General features: G+C 48.9%; 8 protein-coding genes across 8 annotated transcripts; 4 read left to right on the top strand and 4 right to left on the bottom strand.

Moving 5' to 3' along the window:
• Window positions 1-2,943: 2,943 nt before the first annotated feature.
• On the top strand, window positions 2,944-3,485 carry N7489_011653 (uncharacterized protein; the record flags this gene model as incomplete). Its single annotated transcript, XM_056717402.1, has 3 exons — window positions 2,944-3,016; window positions 3,068-3,306; window positions 3,366-3,485. The coding sequence occupies 3 exons, from the start codon at window positions 2,944-2,946 to the stop codon at window positions 3,483-3,485; spliced, it is 432 nt and encodes a 143-aa protein (XP_056565024.1).
• Window positions 3,486-5,037: 1,552 nt separating this feature from the next.
• On the top strand, window positions 5,038-5,849 carry N7489_011652 (ankyrin repeat domain-containing protein; the record flags this gene model as incomplete). The annotated part of the gene is made up of 2 exons (XM_056717401.1): window positions 5,038-5,040; window positions 5,094-5,849. The coding sequence occupies 2 exons, from the start codon at window positions 5,038-5,040 to the stop codon at window positions 5,847-5,849; spliced, it is 759 nt and encodes a 252-aa protein (XP_056565023.1).
• Window positions 5,850-7,914: 2,065 nt separating this feature from the next.
• N7489_011651 (PHD finger domain-containing protein) lies at window positions 7,915-9,002 on the bottom strand (the record flags this gene model as incomplete). Its single annotated transcript, XM_056717400.1, has 2 exons — window positions 7,915-8,164; window positions 8,218-9,002. The coding sequence occupies 2 exons, from the start codon at window positions 9,000-9,002 to the stop codon at window positions 7,915-7,917; spliced, it is 1,035 nt and encodes a 344-aa protein (XP_056565022.1).
• Window positions 9,003-11,056: 2,054 nt separating this feature from the next.
• N7489_011650 (uncharacterized protein) lies at window positions 11,057-11,728 on the bottom strand (the record flags this gene model as incomplete). The annotated part of the gene is made up of 2 exons (XM_056717399.1): window positions 11,057-11,419; window positions 11,636-11,728. The coding sequence occupies 2 exons, from the start codon at window positions 11,726-11,728 to the stop codon at window positions 11,057-11,059; spliced, it is 456 nt and encodes a 151-aa protein (XP_056565021.1).
• Window positions 11,729-13,606: 1,878 nt separating this feature from the next.
• Window positions 13,607-14,378, top strand: N7489_011649 (uncharacterized protein; the record flags this gene model as incomplete). Its single annotated transcript, XM_056717398.1, has 2 exons — window positions 13,607-13,762; window positions 13,824-14,378. 2 exons carry the CDS (start codon window positions 13,607-13,609, stop codon window positions 14,376-14,378), a joined length of 711 nt encoding a protein of 236 aa, XP_056565020.1.
• Window positions 14,379-17,514: 3,136 nt separating this feature from the next.
• Window positions 17,515-17,859, bottom strand: N7489_011648 (uncharacterized protein; the record flags this gene model as incomplete). The annotated part of the gene is made up of 1 exon (XM_056717397.1): window positions 17,515-17,859. One exon carries the CDS (start codon window positions 17,857-17,859, stop codon window positions 17,515-17,517), a length of 345 nt encoding a protein of 114 aa, XP_056565019.1.
• Window positions 17,860-19,012: 1,153 nt separating this feature from the next.
• On the top strand, window positions 19,013-19,528 carry N7489_011647 (uncharacterized protein; the record flags this gene model as incomplete). The annotated part of the gene is made up of 2 exons (XM_056717396.1): window positions 19,013-19,349; window positions 19,404-19,528. The coding sequence occupies 2 exons, from the start codon at window positions 19,013-19,015 to the stop codon at window positions 19,526-19,528; spliced, it is 462 nt and encodes a 153-aa protein (XP_056565018.1).
• A 643-nt stretch (window positions 19,529-20,171) lies between these two features.
• On the bottom strand, window positions 20,172-20,845 carry N7489_011646 (DUF5320 domain-containing protein; the record flags this gene model as incomplete). The annotated part of the gene is made up of 4 exons (XM_056717395.1): window positions 20,172-20,397; window positions 20,508-20,525; window positions 20,581-20,617; window positions 20,683-20,845. 4 exons carry the CDS (start codon window positions 20,843-20,845, stop codon window positions 20,172-20,174), a joined length of 444 nt encoding a protein of 147 aa, XP_056565017.1.
• Between the last annotated feature and the right edge of the window lie 1,967 nt (window positions 20,846-22,812).

The following is a 22,812-nucleotide window of genomic DNA, read 5'->3' as shown; positions in this document are numbered from 1 at the left end:
AAAGCGCGAGGTATACCGGAGGTCCTGCTTTGGTGGGTCGAAGAGTTCTGCTCGGAGCGAACGGCGACCATCCAAATCAATGGGCAAGCATCTGAGGCCCAAAGCCTCCCACAGGCTGGACTGCCTCAGGGTTCTCCACTGTCCCCGATCCTGTTCCTCTTCTTCAACGCAGATCTCGTACAGCGACAGCTCGACGGCCAGGGAGGCGCGAGTGCCTTCGTGGATGACTTTACCGCGTGGGTGACCGGACCGACTGCGCAGAGCAACCGGCACGGTATTGAAACAATCGTCAATGAAGCACTCGACTGGGAAAGAAGAAGTGGAGCGACTTTTGAAGCAGAGAAAACTGCCATCATACACTTCGCCCCCAAGGCGCACAAGTTGGACTTGGAGCCATTCACTATCAAGGGAGAGACCGTTGAACCAAGAGACCATGTCAAGGTTCTTGGCGTCATAATGGACACGAGACTCAAATACAGGGAACATATCGCGAGGGCAGCGTCCAAGGGACTCGAGGCGGCGATGGAGCTTCGGCGGCTTCGGGATCTATCCCCCGCAACAGCGCGGCAGCTATTCACGTCGACCGTGGCCCCGGTGGTGGACTATGCCTCCAATGTCTGGATGCACGCATGCAAGAATAAGAACATCGGGCCGATCAACAGAGTGCAAAGGGTAGGAGCGCAAGCGATTGTCGGGACATTCCTCACAGTTGCCACCAGCGTAGCGGAAGCGGAGGCTCACATCGCCACGGTGCAACACCGGCTCTGGAGACGAGCTGCGAAGATGTGGACCGATATGCACACCCTACCGGTAACTAATCCCCTCCGCAGGAGTACTGCTCAGATCAAGAAATTCAGAAGATACCACCGTTCGCCTTTGTATCAGGTCGCCGACGCGCTGAAGACCATTGAGATGGAAACCCTGGAAACCATCAATCCATTCACACTGGCACCGTGGGAAGAACGGGTGCAGAGCGATAGTTATGATGTACCGGAGACACAGACCGAAGCGGGCGGAGCCATGCGATTCGCGGTCAGCAGTTCGGCGCGGAATGAAATGGTAGGATTTGGCGTGGCGATTGAGAAGCAGCCACCTCGGTATCGAAAACCGAGGCTGAAAACTTTATCCGTCACGCTGGGCGCAAGGACCGAGCAGAACCCATACTCCGGCGAATTGGCAGCAATGGCATACGCACTGGGCACGCTACGAGGACTGAAACGGTGCAGGGTCACGCTGCTCACGAGCAACAAAGCCGCGGCTCTCACGCTGAAGAATCCTCGACAACAATCGGGCCAGGAACACATCTGCCAAACATACAAGCTGATCAAGAGACTATGGAAGCACGAGAACCGCATCAGCATCTGTTGGGTCCCGACCAGCGAAGGTAATGAACTGCTAGGCCTAGCGAAAGAGCAGGCTCGGGCCGCGACGCAAGAGGATGCTACCCCGCAAGCGCAGGTCCCACGGATGAAGTCGACAACACTGAACATCTCACGACCCCAACCAGTCCCCAAAAATTGCCTGCCAGAGAATGTAGGGAAACACTCCAAACGAGTGGATGCAGCACTCCCACGAAAACATACCCGGCAGTTGTATGATCGATTATCGTGGAAAGAAGCGAGCGCGCTGGCCCAACTCCGGACTGGCATGGCTAGACTCAACGGATATCTCCATCGAATCAATGTCGCAGAGTCAGATCAATGCGCATGTGGACAAGCCAGAGAGACCGTGGAGCACTTCCTCTTTCGATGTCAGAGGTGGACCACACACCGGACGGAAATGCTGCAATGTACCCATACTCACCGAGGCAACATATCTTTTTTCCTAGGCGGAAAATCGCCTTTGGATGACCAGAACTGGAAGCCGAATTTTGAAGCAGTGCGAGCCACAATACGGTTTGCAATCGCCACGGGCCGACTCGACACCGCTTGACCGCGTCGACCAACACAGATTAACCCTACCCCGCCTCAACCCTAATCGAACCCCCACCAACTACCTTGTGCCAGAGACGGTAGACGCGCTTCAACTGCCGAGGATAGGATGTTGAACACTTGGAGAAGCGCCTTCAAGCAAGTCTACTAACAACACTAACCCACAAGGACCCGCTAAGATATTGACATTTGAGATGACATACACTGAAAGGAATTTTGTATGGGCTCCAAGGAGGCACAGCATTGGCTAAGGCATGTACATTTAGATCAGTGATAGTTGCCCTTTCGGCTCAGCCGCCGGGCGTTAATGAATTGTGTGTGTGTGTGTGTGTGTGTGTGTGTAAGTTGTCAGCCATCCTCTGAGCTCATTCCAAGCATCTTACTCCCTTTGTTTTCTAGTCATCTGTCCAGGCGGACATGCTCCATGTGGCTGCGCTCAGCGGCTCATAGGCCAAGGAAGTAAATTGGTGGAGTTCACTCACTTGGATTGTTCGTCACAATACTTTCCTACGGTCGCTGAGAACACAATATCAGCCATCTACGGGGTTCCACCCTCTCCCCCCCAAAAAGCCAATCTTTCCAGCGGGGCAGAATCCGAATCCTGCAGCCGCATTGCCCAGCGTGGTTCGGGCTGCCCGACTCGTCTAGCAAGCGGCAGAAGCGAAGCTAGAAAACATAAGCCGAGATCTAGGGTGAAATGGTGTATGAGAACTCATGGTCGAAAGAGACTCATGGTCGGAAGAGTCAATTCTTCAGGTCATGGTCACAAATCTGACGACTATTGCTAATACAATTGTCGTGGGTTAAATTAACGCTGACCGAACTTCATAGCCAGTTGACAATTTCCAACGGTCGGTCAACTGTGGTCACCCGTAACCGGTTGGCCCCACTGGGGTGTACATGCTTGAACGACAATCAGATAGTCTTCAACCGATAAGTCGTAGAGGCATACAATCTCTAACTTGAATATATATCAACGGTGTGAGCCTTGTTTGACAGATCAAATACAATCATGGTTCTCACGAGTAATGAAAAGCGCGCCTTCTTCAGACAACAGTGCCGTGAGGCATTAGCAGCCCATATACGTATGTCATCATTTTTCCCTCCGCCTGATGAGCGAAATTAATCCGCGTCAGATGACCGACTTGGCCTTGTCGTCGCTCCCAGCCAAGTCCGTCTACAGCCATCGGCTGGGGATGGATACGCTTGGTCGGTAACGGAATCCAAGAAGAGCCTGTTGCAGTCCAACTTGGGCGGTGGAAGTGTCGGCCTGTACAGGTCCATTTGCGAGGAACTAGGCCGGTCGCTTGAGGCAGTTACTCCGCAGACGCTACAGGTTGCCCAGTTAGAACGGGACCACCCGCCGAAAGAAGAGGTGAGCCTTGCGATCCCTACAGTTGTCTGAGGCCAACACAATGCTAAGTTTGAATGTAGTTCGGGCCAGCCCGTAGTGACGAGGAGGAAAGCGGCTCTTTCACGGCAAAGATCCGCGAGCTGGAATGCGCCAATCATAAAATGAAGAACGAGCTTGACCGCACGAGCATCTATCTCTAGGAGTCCCTCGGCGAGAATCGCACGTTTCACGCCAAAATTCGTCGGCTTCAGGACGAGTTGGAGAATAGTTCATCTCGAGCAACTCACCTAGAAGGCGAGTTGGTTCGTGTCACAAATGGGATCACCAAAGCTATGCAGGTTTTGCAGGATCATCAAGCCCAGGAGCGGAGCAGGCCAAATTTGCATGGATGCAGGCAAGATGAATCTGGTGATAGCATAGACAGCATGGCGCTAGGAATATCGCAGGCTCCGCTACGCGACGAGGTGGCTTGACTGACAATGTGGTCGCGTGTTCGCGTTAACTAAAGAGCGCTAGCGCTCTGGCCAATGGGTGCTGTTGAGTGGATCCGAAGTTGAACCCCCGTTTTGGGAAACATCACTTTGCGTCTATCGCAACGCGGGTATCACCGTGCAAAGGACGCGTTTTTACATGTGAAAATGCTGGTGGTAGATTTATGGCATATAAGAAGGAGGTAGCGAGCGCGAAGGGCTCGCCTAGGCCGTGGACAGCCATGTTCTCTAGGTTCGTGATTGAAACTTCAAATCATACTACACATTATATATATCTGAGGTCACCTTTTACGAATTTGTTGCCTCTGTTGTATGCAATCGCACTTGTATGCGAAACACAGCTTATGCTTCCATACAGGTACTACAGCACTACCACCAGAGCCTAGCCATATCAGCCAAGGGTTTGGTCGTGTAATTGTGCTTAAAGCTCGAAGCAATTGCTAGTAGATATTCTGCTGGGCAGACTGCGCCTAATCTAAGAAGGCTAGACCACACACGTGACAGACCACACCGCCAGTAGGACTCAAGCGCTTACACGTTATCAAGTATATTTCGATGTTCCTGTAGATGAAGACCATGATACAGAACCAGTGCGTTTGATCGCCATATAAATGTGCACTGGAAGAACCTTATCTGGATGCTGCTAGTCAGAATCAATGTGCGATGCCCGAATCGGACAAATCAGTAAGCTGCTTTACTCGCCGTTTAGGACTGTCTTGACATAAAAGCAGGTCGCAAGCACTGGAGTTAACATCCCAGGCTAGATCGGTCAGCTATGGATCGACAGATCATTCAAAACTCATCTTAGGGTCTGTAACGTCATCGCCTGGTGCCTACATCATAGTTGGGGTTGTTCTTTTATTCTAGCTGGACCAAATCTGGACCTTCCCTTAAATGCACAAATGCCGTAGAATCTCAATCATAAAGATCATGTTTCCCATGGATCTGGTCTCCATAGAGCCGAGCAACATTTCAGAAGCCAGGAGACGCTCCCAGGAATACGAGACTCCCCAATGCTCAGACAGCGTTCCCAGGACCACTAGCCCGTTGCTACGTCAGTAGGTAGGAGAAAACTGATGCTGGGCCGGTGGCCACCAGTGTTATTTAAGCTTCTCCTTTACCTCGTCATCTCGCTTTTGCCTGGATTCTTAACTCAAGAACACTCAATCATTGCCATCACCCGTCATCTTCGAACCAACAAAGCCCATCTAAGCGACACGCTTTGTCCCCTTTCACTAGCTGGACTCCAGCGCCTAAAATCATGGTATGAAGAGTTGAAATGATTGAAGCCTTCCAGATGCTGACAATGCCATGCAGATTAATATTCTCGACTGCCCAACAGAGATCCTTTGGATCATAGCCAGCACCTTGCAGGGAAGCGATATTTCTACTCTTGCTCGTACACATTCAACACTCTATCCCAAGCTACGCCTAGCCCTGATCAAATACAATATCAGGCACCAAAAAAGTTCTGCGCTTCATTGGGCCGCCAAAACCAACGATCGCCCCTTTGCAAAGACCTTGCTTTCCTACCGAGCCGACGTAGATGCAATGGTCGATGGTCTCTCTCCTCTCATGATGGCCGCTAAACATGGCTCAGAGCTGGTTACGGATCTCCTACTGCGCAAAGGAAAGCCGCGCGTGAATATGAGAAACGAAAACGGCATATGTGCTTTGTGGTACGGCGTGGAGAAAGGGTCAGTTGCGGTCGTGGACCAGCTCCTTCAACACTCTCGTGTTAAGATCGATCTTCCAAACCGGGAGGGCCAAACGGTGCTCTGGCTTGCCGTGTTCAGGAGTAACAGAGACTTGGTGAGTCTGCTACTCTCAAGAGGCGCCAATCCCGATACCACGGACCGGTACGGAATATCACCATGGATCCAGTCATGCATCAGGGACAGGAACTCCATCAAATATCTGCTCCTAGATCACATGAAAGCTATGTCCCCTGAGATGTTTTCGAAGGATAGCGTGTTTGCTGGCAATGGGGAAACGATATGCGAGGGTACCTCTTCTAACAAAGAAGGCCAAATTCAGCTACGAACAAAGCGGGTGAGATTTGCCCATGTCTGACCATGTTTCCCAACCAGAACAGCTCAATGGCTGTCATTTACATTGTATTATCCAATTTGAGATCGAGAAATAATAGCACAAGACAGAAGACGACGCGCATCTTGACTCGCGGATGGACTAGTCCACCTGTTGCGTTCACTTAATCGTACAATCTCGATGAGCTGCTTTATACATGTGTATTTGAATTCAATCGAAAAGCGGACAGCGCACATTGAGAGCGAACCAGGGCAGAGGGGCCAGAAGTATATGGTGATATCCGGCTGTAGCAGTAATTATAGTGAATAATTTGCTAGTCAGTGTAATGTGGATGATGGTTGGCTGTATCTAGAAGGACACCGCGAGCGAGCGAGCGATCTCCTCAGATTGCCTCCAATCTCTGCACCATCTGCCGCAGTACGGAACATTCCCGATCGTATTACATCGCCAGCCAACTGATAAGAGGAACTGATGACCTCCGCAACGGCGCATCACTACGCTCATATGCGCTTGAACGATTCTAGATTGTGATAAGCAGTCTTGTTGGCCGCGTTCACCAGCATCTTCAATTCGCCCTCATCCCCCGATTGCTCGAACAGTTTGCTCTGATTGGTCAGCATGTGACTCAAAGGACTGGGCGGTCAAGGCTTACGCGTAGCAGTTTCTCCGGTGAATTGCATCTCTTCAGCTCGTCAGGCAGACCTTTAACTTCAGCACTCCATGGGTATTGCGAAGGATTCTTCATGATCAGTCTCTCCACCACCTCGGCCAAAGCAAACAGCTTCATTGTGGCTGCGTCCATCTCGGCTGCATCGATCTGGCAACTTTGCTCCACTCCCGCTGCCACATTGCCAATAGTCAGAATCTCGTGCTTACGTGGACCGCCAGTATGCTTAGATATCTACTCACCGATCCTGACACCACCGAACTCCGTGAGTAACAAGGTATCAGCACTCAAGGCGGCAAGTGCTCTCCCCTGGCCGCGCAGATATTGAATTCCTTCGAGGACCTATCGGGCATGAGCACCGTTTGGTTTTGCATGTCGACCCTTGAGAGTAGTACGTACCGGCCGAACAATTGCAGCAATCTCACCCTCAGTGATAGTGCACCTTGATGCGAGGACGTGACTCACTGAGATCTCTACAGACTCGCGGACCAGAAATACCTGCTCCTCCCAACAATAGCACCCCAGCAGACCTAGAAAGCTGGGGTGAGAGAAATGGTTGATTGTTTCCAGCACTGGCTTGACGGATGAGGATTGCTGCCTCAGAAGATGAATATTGACGAGTGTCGCTTTGTTTTTCCTGTGTCGGCCCAGAAAGACAGACCGTCCTTGAAAGATCACCACGATCGCCTCGTACGTCAACCATGGGTTTTGGAAGACCGGCTCAATTGTATGAGCTGTAATTTGGTCTTTCTGCAGCACTGGGCGCGGAAGGGACAGAGTAGACGGGGTTATCGCTGGATCGGGCTGGGGCGTAGAAGATGGCGCAGAAGGATGAGATGTTCTTTCCAAAGTCGCCCAATCGGGCGTCCCGTCACGCCACAGCTCCAGAGGTTGAAAGGGCTGGCGCTGGATTGAATCCATCTTGTAAGGAATGTGTCGAGAAGGCAGTCTTGGTTCTAAAGTATCCAAGCAACGTCGTATTGCTCAATGCTACATTGAGCAGCGGAAAAAATGTATCCAGAGACGTTGAGGTAATCACTATGTTTATAATGAGGTCGCAGAGATGGAAGGTTACTACTGACTCCCTGCGGAGAAAGCTTGACACTGACCTTACGAGCCGAGCATGGCTGTTTGTGTATACGGTTGTCCAATCTCCTTGGTGGTCAAGCGTTCAAAGTTGCGGTTAGCCATAGATCACCGCGGTGGAACCGGCCCTGAAACGGCCCCACCATGTCTAATCATGCACTGCCCCAAACTCCAACCGTTTTAATGTCATGCATCCTCTGTGGGAATTAAAAAAGACTACTGTTTATCTCAGGGATGGTGCTAAACGCGGTCTACGTTGCCTCAGGATAAAACAAGCGTTAGATTGAACGGTTTCGTGTATTCATCACTCAGGTCTCGTCTATCTGAAGCCTATACCTAGGGTCGGAAGCGATCGGGAACCCGTCTTGATCGAGGCGATCGACGAATACGAGATGGGCTTGAGACTTGAAGACGGTCTGAACGCCGGGTAGGTGGGGTTGACCGACGCTGTGGAGGTGCTGTTGGAACACTCGTTTCTTCTAGTAGTGTGTATGTGGCATCGAGAGGTGTTTCTGTTGTCGACTCGGCAGTAGTATTTTCAACGGCCGATGAGCGTAAGAGAGAACTGAACGATCCATGGCATCGACTGTCTCTGTATTAGTGAATGAATCGGGTAACAGAGGGTGATGGGATACGTACTGTGGCGGGCAAGAGGAGTTATTTCCCGGTAATCGATGGGTGAGCCATCCCTCCATACACCCCAAATGAACCACCCGTTTACATGTATCGCATTGTAACATGGCACATTCATCGTTATCTCCCTCGAGGCAAATTGAACACTTCTCACCATCTGGACAGCGCTCTTGGCCGACGGCGTGAATGCGAAGATAGTGCAGTCCACCGTATTCATTGTGGATGGACAGAATGGCTGGATCATCCGATGAAACATTCCAGGGCACCCGATCCATTGTGAGCATGTCTGGGGTGACATCTCGACCAGGGGGCCGAGATACCTCTAGCCATGTGGAGGCTGGAAGCCTTGAGAAAGCCTCGTCGACACCCGATAATGGAGTAAACTCATCTGATTCCAAGACTGTGCCGGCTGATACCTGTTGGGGTACGTCGATTTCTACCCCGGTAATTTGCGGAAATCGATGGCGCGGGGAGATTTGTGCATCGGCCTGATTACGAACGGCCGCATCGAACCATTGCTGTTTAATATCATCGTGCTGACGTACTCGATGCCACTTTTTGCAGAGGAAGAAGGATACAAGGTCGCTAAGCTGGGAGTCAAGTGTAGAAAGATTGAATGGGCTTCGTGCAAGGTTGTCCAACTTGTGCCGACCTTCTTTCAGGGTCTCTTTCTTCACAATCAACTGGCAAGCGTCTCCTTTCTTGGTAATGCCACAGCACGTCTTATTTTCCCTAAGGGGCCCCATCTGACAGATAGTCAAGGGGTCCCAAAGCCACTGGGAGTCTGACATCTTGCGCGTAGTACGTGGGTGAGAGGCGAGGAATGTATCAAGGCGGTGGTGGCGACTGAAAGACAAACCGCTAAAGATTCATCTCAGCATTTATAGTAATCCTTCTCTGTTACCAGAATTTGTTACGCATGGGGTTGTGTAGTGACATGGGTGGCAATAATCAAAAGGTCCTTGGCTCGCAGGGCAGATGTTTGAGCTCCCAGAAGTACTCAGTCTCCTGGGACCTGAAAATGTGTTCCTGGAAACCGGATGGGTGCTCCCAGGAACGGCATGGGTATTCCCGGGAGCTCAGAGACTCCCAGGAACCCATACGTGAGTCCCAGGAACCAGAATTCCGTTCCCAGGCAGCTAGCAGCCTTTAGCCGTTGGTAAAAGTGCACACCTATTGGCTACATGAATGCTTACACAACATTGGTCTCTATCATCCGGGTCGGTAAAACGTCCTCAGGTAACCTCGCGTTCCTAGGAACAAGTACCGCTTTCCTAGGAGACATGAAAGGCGTTCAGCACGTGCAGCGTAGAAGCTCCGATTGTAGAGATGAACACCAAAAGCCGTTGGAGCTCTTCGGTCTCACTAGACTATTGGACCGTCCGGTCGAAGGAGGGTTCCACTGAGCGTTTATTAATATAAAAGATTTGTCCTCGAAGATCTACGAGCCTCCTCGCTTGCTCTGTTTTCAAATCTTTCTTCTCTTTAGTGTGCGTTATATCTACTTCACATCCTCTTGTCTGTCCACCAATATGGATTGGAGCTCTGACTATCTTCAGTCAATCCTCGGCCTAATTATTGGCGATCCCACTCATCATTTGGGGTGCCGATAGGTTGACGATAACGGTGTCTGTTGCCAAAATCCCGTGTCCAAGGATTCACGGATAAATAGAGCGATATGCCTCAAGATGTTCCAAGATCTCCCTACCGGTCACCCACCTAAAACGAGACTCTCAGATGCTGCAAGGTACATGCTATATCCAGAATGCAGGCGTCATTTCTCCCGACCCAGAAAGTGCGCCCAAAGATAGATGGATCGGTTATATGCCTAAGCCAGTCAAATGGAGAAAACCACTCAAACCCAGAAGGACGGGCACTGGTCCGTTTCGCTAGCATAACACTAGCTAACTAGTCTCTCCTACGAAATCGGCACAACAGGTACATTTCGACGCCTAGATCGTGACGATCGGTTCTTATGGACCGCAAGGAGGTGACGGCAACGTTTCGATGAGGAACACAAACACACTCTCGATGCAACCTGAGAGCCAGCTGGTCGCTCCGTGAGATCTTAGAGATCACACAAAAATTTCATTATAACCATCTTGCCTGTAAATACATTATTTCCCAGCCAGCGGCCCCAGCCATAAACTAAATCAAAACATGAAATGATCCTCTTTGCTGACCCCTATCTTGCTTTTTGGTCCCGGATCCCTGCTTCACACTAAGCGCGGCCCGGTTTGCTGGCTTATTGAGGAGCAGCCACTTCACCTTCTCATTACTAGCCCTTTACTATATTTGATTTAGTATTGATGTAAGAAGAGAATGTTCATATTGGACTGTATACTGAGCTCATGGCTGTCTGGATGCGTCTTCTGTCTCTGGAACTCCTTAGATAGTAACTCTGGCGATGGAGCTGCCGATCGTCGAATGCGGTCCCATTTAAATGCAGCTTCAAGGGAATTAGAAGTAAATTTAGCACGGGGTAGCGAGTTAGCGATGCTAGACTGGGAAAGATCGTCTCCCAGAATATGTTGAAGCTTCCGCGTCATCTTCTGGGCACGACAGAAAATCAGTTGAGTTTCTATAATCAGAACAAACTCGAATGTAAATGTGACTGCCTTAAGGGAGAAGCGTTGTAAACCGAATTAAGGACATGATAGCATATATATGTGCCAACGTAGAAACAAACCTATTTCAAGTACCATAGCAAACTGAATCTAATATATACATGTAATGATGACCGTTCTGCACGAACAAACTGTAAACAATCTTGGTCACTTCGCACACAGAGACCAATGTACATGATCAAGAGACGATGCCCGGTGAAATATCGTTAAGCCATGATTTAGCTGCACTGTTCCGAAGCCTTCTCGCTGCCACTTTCCGAGTCACCACCGGAATTCTCACCGCTATTGCCCAACTCCTGTGCTTCCAATTGCTTCAACAGCACATCAAGCATTACCTTTGTTGACTCCGGCTCTTGGCCGGATTGGTTGGCACCGCGCTCCTTCAGCCAATGATCCACCACGCCTCCTAGTTTCTGGCTGAGTTCAAAGAAGATATCCGCTAGTCTGGATACATGCTCCAACTCCTTAGTCGCCTGCTTCTCGGCAGCCTTGGAAGCGCTCAGTTCCTGTTCAAGTTTGGACTGGGCTCGTTCTGCCCGGACTGCTCGAATGTCGAGCCTCGCGAGAATTCGGAGATATTCCTATCTTGGAATTAGACGCGGCTTCAGAAAGGGGTTTATTTGCCTACCGAGGAATCCATTCTGTCAAGTACAAGATAGGTACTGAGTAACCAGCGGATGGACTTGACGCAAGCAGCAGGAAGCTTGTTCGAGCAACTGAGGATATTGTGCATGTATTTATAGCTCTACATCAGTAGTCAGCCTCCAGGTAGAGAATTGAACTTCCAATAGACTCACTTCTTGCGGGCCATGAACGGTCCGTTTGAGCTCTCTTGACCATATACGGTTAACCGGCTCAATTTTGAAACGACTGCGAGAGCCCGAGGACATTGTGCAATGACAACTTGACCCAGCGCCTTATGTACCGCCACTGGGGAACATATTAAGCCTTCTCGTGCTTCTCCGGCTTGAAGCCTGCGTAGGTATTCCATCAAAACTGCGTCTCGGCTTGAACGGAAACAGCGAAGAAGATCGGAATAGTAAATCGTGGTTATCTGTGGTCCAATGCGTGGAGTCTGTGGCTCCAGTCCTCCATCCTACAAGGCGATTGCCCGGTGAATTGAATAACCCTGATCTCTCGGAGTTCATCAGTGGAGCACAAGCAAACAGGCATGGGAAATGGGTTCATAGCACAAGGGTATTCCAACTATGAACCAGTTGGAGCAAGCGTACCGTCAATTGAGATCTGCTTTCAGCAAGGTCAAGATTGGAGGACCGCAGTGGACGGTGCTGTTGCAAGCATAGTGATCTGGTTGATAGGTGTAATTGTTAACCGTCGATCTTGGGCAGGGACTAAGATGATACTCAAACCGAATCATACCACATATTCATTGACCAGGACAAACTTCTGTATGCACGCCAGGCTGACAGTATTCCTCGTTGACAGCGAGCGAGTACTGCCAGATGGAGGTGAAGGGAACCGCGGCATTTGAGATGACAGAAAGAAGTCTGAACCCGTTAGGGAAGCTCAACTGGGCCAGTGCCGTGTGTGAGACTTAACGCGTGCCAGAGGTCGAGACCGAGCCGAATCGCGTACTCTGGCTTATGACTTCTAATAACGGGATAACGGAAATTATGCGACAGGGATACGCGATGGTAGCATAATACTCGATATCTGGTTGTGTGGCTGCACTATTGAGTCGCGTTCGACTGGAGGGTGGGGTAGTCTTTGAGGATCCACGAATCGGCGCCCCGACTAATCTCCACTGATCGCCCAGAGCCTAGTCTTTTTACGAACGTGGATCTGCGAATGGTCCACTACTGTTGCCGCAAATTACTTACGGCATGTATCATACTGTAGATTGGAGACCATTGATGGACAGCTTAATATACCATTATGGAAAAGTAACTTAGGAGAGGTGATTTAAAAATGAATTAATATATCGTTACCTACCGGTTCCTGCTCGGCAAGATAAGCTGTGTCATGATACAGTTTCGAGCAATTAGCGGCGACAAGTACGACCCAAAGTATACCGTCCCTGGAACATGTCTAAACCGGTCTATATCTCAAACTCAATTCAGCAAATTGACTAATACTCTGTTTATGTTTCAAATGGACTCTAGTTCCGCGCGACTCAACTTCCCCCGAGACCGCTAACGGAATGGTCCGCCAATGAGACATAAGATAGAAGATTAAAGATGTAAGCAATAGGATAAGGTAGATAAGTGACATACGCGAGTAGCGAGCCGGGTACTACTGGGGGAAATCGCATGGGCCTGGCAAAGCGTGGGCCTAAATGAGCCCGGGGTCAATTTTTGAGGATTATATCTATTGAGGATGCGCACTTCGTCCCGAAAATGTTCAGCGCCTAACCGCAGAATCCAACGTGATGGAACGCGATCACCATTGAGGTACCTACCGGTTAAGTGATGGTTAAGTGATGGTTAACAGTCCCCGCAGAGCGTGAAATGAAGAAGCGAACAGTGGGCCTTCGCCCCTCAAATGTAACCATATCGTGAAATTACAGGATAACCGTTATTGCGGGCCGTTTATCTCAACATGGACCAATGACTGGGCATTCGAACGGTCAACCTCACAACCCTGCGACACACATTGAACGGCTGTGTGGTAACTCATTCCGAACTGTTTTGGCTACCGGCTTGTACGCCGGAGACTTATAAAAGCTCACATTGCCCCTCGAACGGTCAAACTTGAACAAAGAGTCACTCCTTCTTTTGAATAAATCCATTCAGAGTGTTGCCGTCGATATGCCTTCCCGCAGAACGGCAGCCCAAGCTCCCACCAGCACTGGTCAGGGCAGTTCCGCGCCAGATGTTGCTCCCAAACGCAGTCGACGTCCACCTACCGCCGGTCATGATGACCCTTTGTCTGGCACTCAAAACGCAAACCTTCATACATCATTGGTACGTCCTGCCATCACTGTCCCCTGAATGCTCGTATACTCAGCCCGAATGTGGAATCTAGATCTCTTCGCCAATAGTAAAGACACCGAAACAAAAGCACTGGAAGGTTGTTCATCGACGATGCTTGCAGGGGTTTAAGGATGTTGATAGAGAGCGGGACGAGCTCTTACGATCCATACAACGACTCGAAGCCGGCGACGCCCAAGCCGCGGCAAAGATTCGTCAGCTGAGTGACACCAATGACCAGGATCTGGGCAAGATTCAAACACTTGAGGCGCAAATATCCATTCTAAAACAGCAACTCGAATTTGCACACGCTTGTTGCACCTCCGGCGATAATCTGTTGCCCATACTACTGGAGGTCAGCGGCAATTTCCATTCTGCACAGAGCCAGCTTGACATGAAGATAGATGCAGAAAAAAACAAGTTTGCATTTGCTGGCTTATCTGATTCTGATGCGCTACAAGGATCCTGGCCGGTCCATAACGGGCAGATGGGCTCGTTTGGTACAAATTCGCTCCCAAACTATCCAATACCGAATAACCTTTCGTCGACCAATCAACAAGCGCCGGTTCAATCGAACCAGCAACCCAGTCATTATATACCGCAATACTGAAGAGAAAGTCTGTGCTATCGTGAAATTATGGGGTTGTCCATGTAGCCAGTCAGAACATGAATCAGCAAACACCATCATCCACGCAGTACGCCTAGGTAGTATGTGTAACGTCAACTTGAACATAAAGCATCCAAGGTTCGATCGGACCGAAGAAGTTGAGTAGACTGATGAACATAGCTGCCCAGAATATCCCGAATTCAGCGGATGACGAGGTAAAAATTACATGGGTATTTGTTGCCACTATAATTGCACGGTTATATCATTTTCCCTTAGATAGCGTAGATCAAACTTGTAAAATTCTATGTTCATTTGATTCCATCTCTTCAACGGCCCTTCATCGGAGATTATGGTGGACTCCAATTTAGGAATTGTAAGCGCCGATGATAGGTCTCGCGTCTCGCGATTAAAGCCGTAGACGTGCCTGCCATATCCGAAATTGCAGGACGCTAGCCCGACTGTAGGCTGAAAATGAAAGTTCCACTCCTCCAGGATGCACTCGTCTATGGTACCTCTTTTTGACTAGTCTCGTTTCAATATCGTTAAGGTCGCGAAATGCCGGCTACGCGATTACCTTGCCGCATTTGTCAGGTAGTACATCCGTAACGGCGGTGGCCCGGTTTTTCGACTTAAGCTAGTTTGGTTTGGCGTCAAGATCACGAAGTATAAGCTATGGCACACAGTCCGTGTGTCATGATCTCACTGATCTACCGCTATCTTCTAACTCGAAAGTACTTTGTCCCTTAGATTGTTAAGCAGTCTCAAAGAACTTTGACCAAAACGACTTCTACCTGTACTCAAAATTTGTCACTACGCTTGAGATTAATGAGCCAATCGGAGCGGACCATTGGCGAGGACCTTTGTATCAGTCACGCGCGCCAGCCTAGGCTAAGTCCGAGATCAGCGTCAGATCCTGGTAGCGCGAGATCTTCGTGTCGGTCCGACAGATCCACAAATCGTCCTTTTGAAATGGTGCGACAGTCACGCAACAATGCGGGAGCTGGTGTGGAGTCGTATCGGTTGAGGGATGCTAGTATGTGAAGCTATAGCCGCCTGTTATGTGACAATGCTGCAAATGTGGTGATTTGGATTTGCTCAGTTGATCGAAGAACAAGCGATCCTAAGAAGGAACACCGTCTCGGTATATCGTATCCTTGCTCGACGTAGAATAATTGACGTAGTCTTGGCCCCCAAATCCAGGGGGAAATGGTGCCTTCCGGAAACCGTGGGCCCGATCTGCGGTGTGGTGGAGCATTGAGCTTCTTCCCCGGACAAATCGCAAGACTTCTTGTAGTCTAGCCGGGTCTTTAAGGGCACGGAGAGCTTCGCGGCAATTCGGGATCATGAACCGGGTAATCAGTATGCGGCCGTGCTTCAGTCGGGATTGAACGGCGTTATAAACATCAGGCCAAGTACCCTTCGTTCTTTGGGTGGTGCCCATGGATTATCCTCTGCATATGGGGTGAAGTCAGGATGGCACTAGGGATTAAAGGACGCTGCAAGGTTGGGTTGACGCATATCGGTACGTCGTGCATGTCTCCGTATGTAGTGCTTGGTAAAATTTTGTATTCATTTCTTTCTAACCACATTTGGTCTATGCATTTGGTCTAGTGCCTCATTGCGCCAAAAAATCAGAATCGGGCCGCGAGGCCCTTGTCGGCACGGAACGTGAGCTTCTTACGTCCCATGGCATGCATAGCGCACAGTCCATTCGACATGAACTTCTTGATCTACCACTGACGCATTGACTTCAGGCCATCCATCACGTCTCCAGGTCTTAGCAGCTGCAAACGGCGGTTTATTCTGTTCATCGCGCTAATGGATTTGGAATTCAAGCGCCGGCTTAGCGCAGAAATCTCGACACGCATGGCTCAGAAGATTTTGGTACATATCGTATTGGCTAGTTCCCATACTAGGAGTGGAACGGACAGGGGTCTCGCAGGAATTTCTTTGTTGAGGATGTAGATCCCTTGGGCTAAACCTAGCCAGGTAATAGTAAGGTTGAAGCGACGGAAATGGAGGCTTTTGGAGGTCACGGTCTCAATCGGCCAAAACCAAAACCCTAAGTCCGGTGCTATCCTTGTCCAGCTTGTCTGAACCAAGATTTCTAAAGCAGGCGCCAAGAAAGTGAAAGAATCGCACAAGTTAGGCATTTTGGCATAAAGAGTAAAGTGGTTCGTTTTGGATGCTGCAGCAGACCCCTCGACAGCTAGATCCTCATGTAGGGCGGAAGCGAGATCGCTTGACGGAACTACTCGCCAGTCCTATGAAAGATGTAGCCAAGTAGCAGCGGTGCGATGCGGAATGACATGTTTTCCTCTGTGGATAAATTCATGATAGACGGGCTCTAATTCGTCATACGCTTCCGCGGCGTTAAGAGCTCGGCATACGATTGGTTCATTAGGGAAAATAATAAAATTATCACCATGCGTGGATCTGTGGGGAACGGTGGATACCGTAAGAAAAACGGGTCAGCTTAGTCGATCCGGGCAAAACTGAGCTTTCCCCGACAAATCATCAAACCTTTCTTACTGTCTAGACCAATCAGTCGATATCTAAAAAAGCATCGCCGTCATAATTATCTGCCTGTGATTGCTCTCAATATACTACAGTACCGAATTCACCCTTAGAATAATAAATCCGATACAATGGTACTTCCTAAATGGCGCGGTTCTGGCGCGGAACTTGGCCGAAGACGACATGTGGTCCTCTGAACACTGCTAGGAGAAGGCCACAGCATTATCTCTCATAGGGACGAATTACTCAATAACCCATTTCATTTCGGGTAACCCATTTGGGTCTTATGAAAGATAGTGACTGATATTTTCTCACTACTTTTGACGCTTAGAACCCACGGACTCTCGATTCTTAACTGCGTCCCTGCTCGACAAAACCTCCACTTGTTTCCTTAATGCGATCACTTCTTTTTTCAACGCGTCTACAGCGCCCGTCTTGTCTGCAAACCTTTGCTGCATTTCCCGATTCCATAGGTTCTGGTGTGTGAGTGAGTCTGCATTGGATCTAAAGCGTGTTAGTGTGGGATCCAGATTTTGTTTAAGAGAAACTTACTACACCCGTACATCCAACCTAGGATTAAAGCCATCAACATGGGGTATCTCATAGGGCGATGGTTTCAGACTCACTCTGCCATACATTCGATCATATTCAACATACATTCTGTGGGGTACTTAGGGTTCAAGGATTTTATAGATCTGGTTCTGCCCCAGTCCACGCTCTCAGGTTTCTCGGTGCGTTGTTCCTGAGTCTCCTCCTCATCGCTGAATTCATTCACTGGGGTAGCCTTGCGTTCGTCATCGGATTCGTCGGTCTGCTGAAAATGGCAGTCGTAGTCTACAGAGCCGGCGATTGACGTGGGCGGGCTCCCACCAATGTTTGGCTCCGGTGAGCCCGATGAAAGCAATTGAGACATTCGGTCTACATATCGCTGCGAACCACCATGAGTTGGATTGCTCTGGATACCCATTGCTACTGTCTTGAAGTAGGTCAAGCAAAGGGCTGGGGAAAGATTGTGAAACGAGGAATGCGTTGTAGTGAAAAATGGGAGAGTTGGCTTCTTTAAAGGTCTTAAGTGAAAAGGAGCCAGTGCCCAAACAAGTCTAGTAGTGATTATATGAGTTTGGTATCTTCCTATATCCTCAAAAAAGGAAAGAAAAAAAAAAAAAAAAAAAAAAAAAGGAAAAAGAAATAGAGAAGGAGTAATTAAATCACTACCACTAACACAGGGCCCTCTTCGAGTTTTGTATGGGCCTTCCAGGAAGGAAAAATAAAAAGAATGACAATTTTAGTGAGGTGAAATAACCGTTAAGTAGGGTCTGTGCTTCTCTCAAGTGTATCAGACCCCACCAGATGCAATTTTTACCATTTTATTTATTATTTAATATTCGTACTTTCTTGCATCCTCTGTTTAATCAGTTTAATTTTATATCATTATTCGTTACGTTAATTTTATTCTATCATGATGTTAAACTCATTTTTTTTTTTTTTCAATATATATTTTTATCTTCTTGAACGACTTTTACACGCTATGACCAATACAACCGATTGTCTGGACTTAAGGTTTATACCGAAGGTGACAAATACCTCGGATATCGACCGTTTCACGACCGGTATAGTGACCACATCGACCTCACAAAACTGTAGGCATCTTTTGCCAACTTGAACGGCCTGTTTAGCTCACGCATCCATAGAATTTGACTAAACTTGCCTGGTAACAATATGCCACATTCCCTTTCGCATCCGCACTTACTGTTTTCCCTCAGTATCTGAACGGAAGCTTTATAACCGGCCCAAGTCTGGATGCATCTAGTGGAGAACCGTTGACTAGGTCTTGTCGGGCAAGCCCACACTCACCGTTGTAATAGAAGATCGCAATTAATCAAGGCTGCTGTGGAACTTTTCCATCATTGATAAACCCGTGGTCACCCCAAGTTCGACCGCATTTCCTACAATTTTCACTGTGCCTGGACCTTGCACCAAATCACCTTCCACTGCCATCCTCATTCAGAGGTCCGTCTGTCATCGAGATATCTAGAACGAAGATAGTTAGGACCGACAAGATTGCCTGGTCTTCATGGGAAAAAAGGAACCTTCTTTCCTGGTTGCACCGGCACCGCGGGATGTCTTGGGACGAAAGAGCCAGGGCATACTTCAGGCAGTTCCGCGTGAAACGAACGGGCGAGGCATTGAGATGCAAACAGAACTACCTGTTACGGAATCTACGAAAGCTTCACTCCATCCAGGGAATTCCGTCTGAAACCTCTAGCTCAGAGTTACCTCCGCCGCAAGTCCGACGCGAAGAAGCTCGGAGATCTTGCTTGCCGTCTCTTCCAATCTTCACACCTAGAGGCTCCCGCACAACAAATTGCCATTTGATCCGTGCGCTGGAGCAGCTGGCCGTTTCAGAACGCCGTTGCTTGACAAATGACTCGGATGGTGCAAACGAGACTCTACCAGGTAAGATAAAGCGGCAGCCTAGGCTACGGGCCAGGAGGGTTAATAATTCCATAGGTTATACGATCCGACTGCCGCACACTCTGAGATCCAATCTAACGCGCAATGCTTCATACCATTGGAAGTTTGTACATCGTACGGCAGCTGCCACGAGAGCGTCACGGAATGCTGCGATCTTATGATCTCCACGTTTACCCCCTTCGGCACACAACTCAATGGACATTACACTATCCACCTTGCACGTTTCAAGGTATTTATGTATATATAGATAATGTTGACACTGAGGGTCTGCTCTGGCTTTTCACTGGTGAGCCCGTTGGAAACTGATATACAATGCAAATTTTTGCCCCTGAAAGAAGATGTAGCATGATTCCTAGCCTTTCCCGAACACCTGAGTCTAAACATACTTGCTACAGCCGCGGCGTAGTGCCCTGACTGGATTGATCGCCAGTAATATAATGATATTACCTCGAGTATCAGGAACTGCCGCGCACAGGGCATCAGTCCATGGTTCACATTGGTAGAGCCCCACTGTCCATGTGCCTCCCGTCCTTCTCGAATTGTTTGGCTGCTAGGAAACATGAGTGAGGCTGGTAATTTGGAAAGTACTTTGATGAATTATGGTGTACTGATTACCATCTAGCTTTACCGCCAGCGGCGGCAGTTTTCTTATCTTGGCTTGTAACAGGGTTGCCAATAGGCTCGGGAAAACCTGAACAGAGAATATATCCAAAGAGCTGTCGCTAAAAGATAAACCATAAAGTGAAGGTGGGATTTATCTAAAGTAGCGCTTTTCTACCGTTTCATTTCTCCGACTAATGAGCGTCACTGAGGCATTGCCCGTTTCTTGCGCGCTGGATTGTCGTGAATGGTAGAAACCCGCTTTTCCTTGCACAGTTCATCTAGACGAGCTTTCATGCTCTCCAGTGTTTCCTCTAGTTCCTGGATTCTGTCTTTGAGAGCTGTGGTTTCACTCAGTAATGTCGCGTTTTCGGTCAATACGTCGGCGAAGGCATTCTGTGTAATGCCATTGAGAAAGTGTTCGATTTTCCTATTCAGTCTGGTTAGCATGTTGATTTGCTCACCTGGAAAACAGGCTCCGACTCCAGCAAGGTACCGGAGCAGGGATCGGCCAGACCAAGAAGAAGGCTGTGAACTCACTTGACTCGCTTGTGAAGGCTGTAAATCTCAAAGTCAGCACAATAAACCCAGCCACTGCACGGTAGGAACTCACTCTTGGTTTTGCTGGGTTGACCGCGAAGAGTGCTGTGCTGTTGTGGACTTCAATTCAGCCACCATTCCTCTTGTCCGGGGCTTTGACCACAACTGATGGTACCTTTTTCATCCTTGGTACGGGATGTTAAATCAGGGGTTTCTTTGAGGCGGGACGATGTCGTTCTTGTTGGTTTTTGCTCTTCCTCTGGAGGCATCAAGCTTGCGAATCGTGCTTCGTAACCACCTTGTTGGCGACTGGACCGTAGAATTTGCGCGTACGACATTGAAAGAACGTGACAAAATCGAACGACCGTTCAGGAAAGTTCAGAATAGGGAGGAGGGGAGGGGGTCGGGGAAAGGGGGAACGTGGGCGGAAGGATGCGCGATTTCATGCATATGGTGGATTCACGTTACTGCAGGCACGAAGGGGGCCCGGCGCGGCAAAAAGAAAATCCAAAATCAAATAAATAATAATAATAGATAATACAGGAAAAGGGCAGTGCTGCATAATTCTCATAGGCCACTCCTTATTTTGGCCAGCTTAGGTAAAGGGCGAATCAAGACACGTACCGAAATACGCCTTTACGAGGTACAGTAATTAAACAAAACACGCAAAATTGCCGTAGCAAGTTGACCTCGAGATAGCCATTTGACCATGACATGTTAGGCCACCGAAGATGTTTATGAGGGCAGACTAAAGACCGGTTTCGTGAATTGCGTTTTATTCACATGCCCGACTTTCAATCAATGGATATCCACCGGTCCCGTGATCCACCCATCACGAAGTTGGCTGACCACTGTGAGAACCATTCAATACAATGTATGTACAAATGGCAAAGGATGCCGGAACTGATCTTATTTACCTCATTATTTTGAGTACATCATCTACTAGAGTACACGTCCATACTATAGCATTCCCGCGAGGCTGGGGCTGCGCTAATGGTATTTGTCGAGTCCCGTAGTAGTGGGAGTAGATAAAAGAAAGATACCCGCCCACGATCGGAGACTAGGAACAGGCTTCCTGCCCTCCCTCATTGCCTTGAGCCCCGTGAGGTAAATTTTGTGCTCCCTCACTGCCTTGAGCCCCGTGAGGTATATCTTGTGCTCCCTCACTGCCATGAGCCCCGTGAGGTAAATTTTGTGCTCCCTCACTGCCTTGAGCCCCGTGAGGTATATCTTGTGCTCCCTCACTGCCATGAGCCCCGTGAGGTAAATTTTGTGCTCCCTCACTGCCTTGAGCCCCGTGAGGTATATCTTGTGCTCCCTCACTGCCATGAGCCCCGTGAGGTAAATCTTGTGCTCCCTCACTGCCATGAGCCCCGTGAGGTAAATTTTGTGCTCCCTCATTGCCATGAGCCCCGTGAGGTAAATTCTGTGCTCCCTCATTGCCATGAGCCCCGTGAGGTATATCTTGTGCTCCCTCATTGAGCCCCGTGAGGTAAATCTTGTGCTCCCCCTGGCGACGTGCAGCACCTCTTCGTGGTGCTAGGGACCAGTACTCGGTGATCATACGATATCGAGGAAGCTAAGACTTGCACAAAATCTATTTACTATCTAGTCACTCTTGATAAGCACACAGCATCGTATCTTGGGCTTTACTCTGTGTATCCAGAAGATGAATGTCTTATACAGGGTGGATCGGAATCAGATTCACCAATTTAGCTGCATAGATTCTTTCCCAAACCCTTATTTGAAACAGCTAATCTGTTTTGGATTTAGCCTCTTTTCCCATACTGAAAGGAATTGTATTTGGGAATCACATGACATATGGTCGCGTAATTTACGGAAACATTATTACAGTAGACCTTCGAAATCACAAGTCGTCACCAATATTACGACATTGAGTGTAGACAAATCTAGTGAAACCAAGGCAGTAAAAAAACACGCCTTCTGTGATCTATACAGAGAATTCTGCAATATTTCGTTCCTGCAAATTCTAGACTTGGTTAAAGAAAGCTATTTGGGCATGTTATCTCCAGAGCTTGGTTTTTCTATGCGCCAATGTTCCGTAGCTCGATTCTCATTCTAAGCAGAGTCACAGAAGTTGCCGAAATATGGGCTTGTTTAAGCCGTAGCACTTGTTTCTGCCTCTTATCAATCCCGCGGTGCATCAAGAGCGTCTTTGCTCCGACCTGAACATTTCCGGACCGGAAGCGAGATTTGTCATACTTAAAATCGTGTTGGGATGGCATCTGTTCCTAGGAGTCTCTCTCGCCTGGGCCTGGTGCTTCACGGCCTTACCCCGCGGCCC

This window comes from Penicillium chrysogenum (assembly GCF_028827035.1).
Source record: "Penicillium chrysogenum strain IBT 35668 chromosome Unknown utg000005l_segment0_segment0, whole genome shotgun sequence".
Lineage (NCBI taxonomy): Eukaryota > Fungi > Ascomycota > Eurotiomycetes > Eurotiales > Aspergillaceae > Penicillium > Penicillium chrysogenum.
This window is presented reverse-complemented; position numbering and strand designations above follow the sequence as displayed.